At 38.6% G+C, this 6,405-nt stretch overlaps 1 protein-coding gene across 1 annotated transcript in view; it reads left to right on the top strand.

The window, feature by feature from the left end:
- MAPKBP1 (mitogen-activated protein kinase binding protein 1) overlaps positions 1–6,405 on the top strand; it is a 51,188-nt gene that overhangs the window by 605 nt on the left and 44,178 nt on the right. The window contains exon 2 of the mRNA XM_006920466.3: positions 286–505. Coding sequence (XP_006920528.1) covers positions 389–505 — 117 coding nt within the window. The 5' untranslated portion in view covers positions 286–388. The remainder of the gene's footprint in view (positions 1–285; positions 506–6,405) is intronic.

Raw genomic sequence — 6,405 nt, 5'->3', positions numbered from 1 at the left:
TTGGGCACAGCAGTTGCCATGAGAACAGTTGGGAATTAACGGGGACCAGACCAGCCAGCCACTAGCCCTACTAGGAGTCCATCCATCTCTCCAGTTTAAACGCCTCTGGCAGTCATGGGCCTGGCATTTTTTCACAGCTCAGAGTTTTTCTACCCCCCTTTTCACGGGTCTGTCCTTCAGACATTGTAAGGAATAGTGCAGGGCTTGACAGCGGAGGATAAGAGGGGAAAGGGGAATACCTAAAGATAAGAGCTGCAGAAGGTAAGGTGGCCTCTGCCATCTCAGGTCAGTGAGAAGGCATACTGGAAGACTCTGTGGAGTGGAAGGGCAGTGCTGCTGTTGAAACAAGTCCCAAGATAGGGCCAGAACTGTCCCGGGACTCTTCATCATGATGGCTGTTGAAGGGTCAACCATTACCAGCCGGATCAAGAACCTGCTGCGATCTCCATCCATCAAACTACGCAGGAGTAAGGCAGGAAACCGGCGAGAGGACCTCAGCTCCAAGGTGAGTCCTGATATTGAGAACCACCCCTTTCCAACCCTCCCCTCCTCTGTTCCATGTTCCTCTTTCTCCTTCCTCTTGGGAAAGAGAAGAACTGGAAGCTCCTGTTGGTTCTAAAGGATCAGGTGTGCCCATCTCTGCCTCTCTAGAAAGCAGTGACGTTTTAGGTTAAAGGAAAAAAGATCAGCAGGGTGGACATGCTGAGATTCATTTTTGAAAAGAGGAATAGGAGAAAGGCGACCCAGGTTCAGTTGTGGCCTCAATACAAACTAAGTCTGTGTTTGAGGAAGCCAGTTGATATGCTATGACTCAATTTCTCTTCTTGAAAGAGGGTAATGGGACCACATATCTTATGAAGGGCTAAGCTGTGACTAATGTAGCTGCAAGTGGTAGTGTCACAGTTAGGTTATGTAAGACCTAGTCTGAGGTACTGGCTTGGCAAATGCTCTTGCTTGGGGTCAAAACAAATTTATTGGTCTCTTCAAGAAACCTAGATTAATTTAACTGGAGCTTCTTGGCTTCTTAGGAATGATAACATGCAAGGAGTGAAATACTTGACAGCAAAACAGTTTTCCTTCTTTGCCCTTGAACATTGCTTATCTCATTCACTGTATGCCAAGAGCCACATTCCACCTTGCTGCTGCAGAAGTTCCCCAGAAGCCAAGTCCCTTTTTATCTCCTTAGTTGTCTGGGTGTTCCTCTTTATGTTTTCTTTAACTTTGTTGAGCCCCACAACTTCGGGAATACAAAAGTAGACTACATTTATTTAATCCCTGAGGGAATCCAGGACTTTGTTCCCACAGGATTGGATTAGACTTTTCTGTCTTATTAGCAGCTTGTAAACACAGTAGCCTTGTGTGGTACAGGATTGCTATAGGGAGAGGCGTTTGAGACAGCAGCATTTTATTGCCTCGCCTGTATCACTTTAGAGATGAGAAATGACTTAGAGTGCTAATGTACAACATGGCAGGATTACGGGAGGACTTAGTTCAGATCCCTATCCCTTTGTAGAACCTTACTTGGATTTGATCATAAGGTGAATGGCTTTCCTATATATTTCATCAGAGGTCATATTAAGTCAAAATTGGCCACAAGATTCCATGACAGTGGAGATAGTGACTTTTCCAAGGATTCTTATTCATTAATAATTTTTCATGTTTTCCAGAGGCAGGGGAATGAGCCTGAAATTTATAAATGTTCTTAGATATGACTCTTCATTTTTTGTATTGGGTCATTCTTAGTACTTCAAGCACTCGTATTCTCGACTGGTTACTTGGCAGCGACCGGCACTATTAGAGCAATCTTCTCATATCTTTGGCTTCTTTTTCTGACAAAGAGTGGTATAGGTAGTATAAATGTGTGATGAGAATTTAGTCTTTAGTGTTAATACTTACTGTAATTTTGGTCTGTGATTCAGAAGGTCTGGTTACCATTCTTTAAATCTTCCCATATCATTCATCATTAATGCATTCAACAGATGTTTATTGTGTGCCTATTATGTGTGGAATCAATGATGAATAAAACATTATTTTTGTCCTCAAAGAGCTTGTGGCTAGTTAGACTTACAGACAAATAATTACAACATGATGTGGTAAGTGCTGTCCTAGAAGTGTGCAACAGGTGTTAATGGCGGCACAGGGGAGGGAACCTAAGTCAGCTTAGGGGAATTAGGAAAGACTTCACAGAAGGGCTGCTTGAACTGTGAGTCCTGAGGCAAGAGGAGAAGAGAAGCTCTCCAGGAAAACAGTGAAAAAAGGCATCCCCGGTACCACCATTAAATTTCCTTTAAAATATGGATTCAGTGCTTCAGACTCTTTAAATGGCTTTGTTTGTCCTAGAGCTGTGAATGAAGGAAATACTTAGCTGAAGTTGAATGACCCTTGAATAGTCTGACAGAACAAGAGTACTGATACATATCTTTAGCACCCAAAAGTTGTATTTGTCTTTGTGTGCCTAGAACTCTACAGCTGCCTGACTTGCCACACTCCTTACGAAAGACTATACCTAAGGTGATTCTAAAAGCCTGCCTTCTGGTAACCCGCATAGGACTTGGTGTGTAAGGCTTTGTCAGCTGCTCTAATGTGTGGTGGCTGTGGGTATTCAGAGAGAGCTTGTGATTCATGGATAACTAACTCTGAAATAAAATTTGAAGACCAAAAGACCTATGTCTTTTTGGGGTGGGGGACAAAGAAGGAAATGACAGAGGGCTTTTTTATGCAGCTCTTACCTCACATGGCCTGCTGCTTTGAATCACACTGTTCCTTCTTGTAAAATAGCCTTTTTACCAAATTCTCCACTTATTTTTAGATCCCACTCTATATTTACTGGAGCCACAGGGCCTTCTCTGACCAGCCCACTACCTTGGAACCAGTCCCTAATTGTTCTTTTGTGTGTGTCTTCATTTCGTATAGTCAGGGGTCATGTTTTTTACACCACACTGTTTAGTACAGTATAAGGTATGCAGTAAATACTAATTGAATAAATGAGAACAATTTAAAGATGTCAAATGTAGTAGGGATAAACTGGGAATTCCAAAAGAATAAAAAATAATCAGGAAGAGTTTGTGACCTCTTTAGAAGATAAATCAAAATTAAAAACAGTAAACTGTTGAAAAAGAAGTAGAGATGCAGCCTAGATATGTGTGAAGGGCATAAGAGAGAGGGGGAAGTATGTATGTGCAGAAAGTAGTGCTCATTAAAGGCTTTTTAATTCAAGAGAGGCCTACTTAAAAATATGGTTAAAATACAGTTAAAAGCTGAAGTGAGAGCCAGTAGAGATGGGAATTTTAAGTTATTAGAGTAGATGAGAGCTGGGATTTTTTAAAACTTTTTCTAAGGGAAGGAAGTCTCTGTAGTGTAATAGCATTGGAAAAAAGTAATTTGATATTTTATGGCAGATCTGAGTCTTGATGAACTAAAACTCTCAAAGTTGTCAGTTGTAAACACTCTTCAACTTCAAATCCTGTACAAATGTCAGTTCAACCTTTCATCTCAGTTGAGGCTATGTTTTCCTTAAGAAGCAAATGCATGTGCTCTTGGTAGCTAATCCTCCCCCTTTTTTCTTAAAGTTTCTGAAAGATTTTTATGTAGAGGGAGCTGGGTTGTTTTTCTCTCTTAACAAAGGACAGAAGTGGACTGAAGCCGAGCAGGCAAGATTTAAATTAGGGATACAAAAGGATTCCCTGTGCTGAAGGGTTGTTAGGTTTTGAAAAAGTTAAGTGAAGGAGTTTTTGAAATCTTCCTTAATAGCTCTTAATCCAATTTGGGTTTATATTATCCCTCTGGAAATAATGGCAAGGTGACTTGCAGCTTTCTTCTAGTTCTCAGTTTTTATGAATACAAGTCTAATTAATTCTCATGTTCTGCCCCCTCTCCCCTTTTCTCTCTCTCATAGTCCCCATTTTTTTCTCTTGCCTGATGGTGTAGTGGTACTTTGAGCCTTTTAACATGTGGCTCTAAGAAGAGTTTGTGTAGATGAGTTTCATGGAGGAGAAAAAACTGGCAATAATCTAATTTCAACTTTTTGCTCAGTGTTTGAGCTCAGGTATTAGTATTGAGATTCTTTAATCCACCTATTTGGTAGTGGAGAAACTTATTCATTTTAAAAATATTTATGGATCATTGGCTCAAGGTTGTTGGCTCTCACTTGGGGGAAGAGTCAGGAGGGCAGTAAGACATCAGAACATCAGAATATGTACATCATTTAAAAAATACACATTCCTTGGCCCCATCCTAGCTATATGGAATCAGAAGCTTTGCAGGTAGAGTCTGGTAGCTGTCTATATATTAAGTTCTACCAAAAGCCCACTGCTCCGTGACGAACCCCTGGTTTAAGTGCTAGGACTCTGAAATCTGTTGGCTTCATACCCAAGTCCTCATTGAGGCTTCTTGAGAATATATAAAGCTAGCCCAATAAGTGTAATCTTCTCTTTGAGTAGTTAAAAAATTTTTTTTTAAATTTCAATTACAGTTGACATACAATATTATGTTAATTTCAGGTATACAACATAGTGATTAGATATTTATATAACTTATGAAGTGATCACCTTGATAAGTCTAATGCCTATCTGACACCATACATAGTTATTACATATTATTGACTGTATTCCCTATGCTGTACTTTACATCCCTGTGACTGTTTTTATAACTGGCAATTTCTATTATCTTTATCTCTTCACCTTTTTCACCCATCCCCCAACTCCTCTCCCAGCTGGCAGTCATCAATTTGTTCTCTATGAGTTTGTTTCGCTTCGTTTGTTCATTTATTTTGTTTTTTAGATTCTACATATAAGTGAAATCATATGGTATTTGTCTTTCTCTGTGCGACTTATTTCACTTAGCAAAATACCCTCTGGATCCATCCATGTTGTTACAAATGGCAAGATTTCTTTTTTTTATGGCTGAATAATACCATTTGCATATATGTACCACATCATTATCCAACCTATCGATGAACGCTTAGGTTGCTTCCATATCTTGGCTATTGTAAAAGTACTTCAATGAAATATGGGTGCATATGTCCTTTCAAATTAGTGTTTTGAATTTCTTCTGATAAATACCCAGAAGTGGAATTGCTGGGTCATATGATAGTTCTATTTTTAATTTTTTGAGGAACCTCCATACTCTTTTCCATAGTGGCTGCACCAGTTTACAATCTCGCAAACAATGCATGAGGGTTCCTTTTTCTCCACATCCTCACCAACACTTGTTGTTTGTTGATTTATTGATGATAGCAATCTCACAGGTATGAGGTGATATTTCCTTGTAGTTTTAATTTGCATTTCCCTGATGATTAGTGGCCTTGAGCATCTTTTCTTCATGTGTCTATTGGCCATCTGTATGTCCTCTTTGGAGAAATGTGTATTAGGAACCTCTGCCCATTTTTTAATCAGATTATTATTATTATTTTTTGTGTTGTATGTATTGCTTATATGTTTTGGATATTAACCCCTTATCAGATATATTGTTGGCAAATATCTTCCTCCAGTTTTGTTGATGGTTTACTTCACTGTGCAAAACTTTAGTTTGATGTAGTCCCATTTGTTTATTTTTTCTTTTGTTTCCTTTGCCCGAGGAGACATAGCTAAAATAATATTAATAAAAGCAATGTCAGAGAATTTACTGCCTATGTTTTCTTCTAGGATTTTTATGGTTTTGGGTCTTACATTTAAGTCTTTAATCCATTTTGAGTTTATTCATTATATGGTATAAGGAAGTGATCCAATTTCGTCTTTTTGCATGTGTCTGTCCAGTTTTCCTAGCACCATTTATTGAATAGACTTTCTTTACCCCATTGTATATTCTTGCTTCTTTTGTCATAGATTAATTGACTATGTAGGCGTGAGTTTATTTCTGGGCTCTCTATTCTGCTCCATTGATCTGTGCGTCTGTTTTGTGCCAATACCATGCTGTTTTGATAACTATAGCCTTGTAGTATAGTTTGATGTCAGATAGTGTGATACATCCGACTTTGTTCTTCTTTCTCAAAATTGCTTTGGCTATTTGGGGTCTTTTGTGGTTCCATATAAATTTTAGGATTATTTGTTCTGGTTCTGTGAAAAATGCCATCAGTATTTTGACAGGGATTACATTGAATCTGTAGTTTGCTTTGGGTAGAATGGATATTTCAACATTGTTAATTCTTCCTACCCACAAGTGAGGTATATCTTTCCATTTATTTGTATCTTTTTTAATTTCTTCAGTGCTTACAGTTTTCTGAGTACAGGTCTTTTACCTCCTTGGTTAAATTCATTCCTAGGTATTTTTCCTTGAATAGTTTTTATCTCCACTGTGTCTTCTAGATTGATTGTTCTATAAATTGCAATGTCAGATAGAACTGAGAGAAATGCTCTATTATACAGTCAGATATGAGGAGCTGATCATTGCCTTCCTAACAGATCAGCA

The sequence above is a fragment of the Pteropus alecto genome, unplaced genomic scaffold, assembly GCF_000325575.1.
Source record: "Pteropus alecto unplaced genomic scaffold, ASM32557v1 scaffold86, whole genome shotgun sequence".
In the NCBI taxonomy this organism is placed as follows: Eukaryota; Metazoa; Chordata; class Mammalia; order Chiroptera; family Pteropodidae; genus Pteropus; species Pteropus alecto.
The sequence above is the reverse complement of the archived record's forward strand: the minus strand, read 5'-3'. Positions and strand labels throughout refer to the sequence as shown.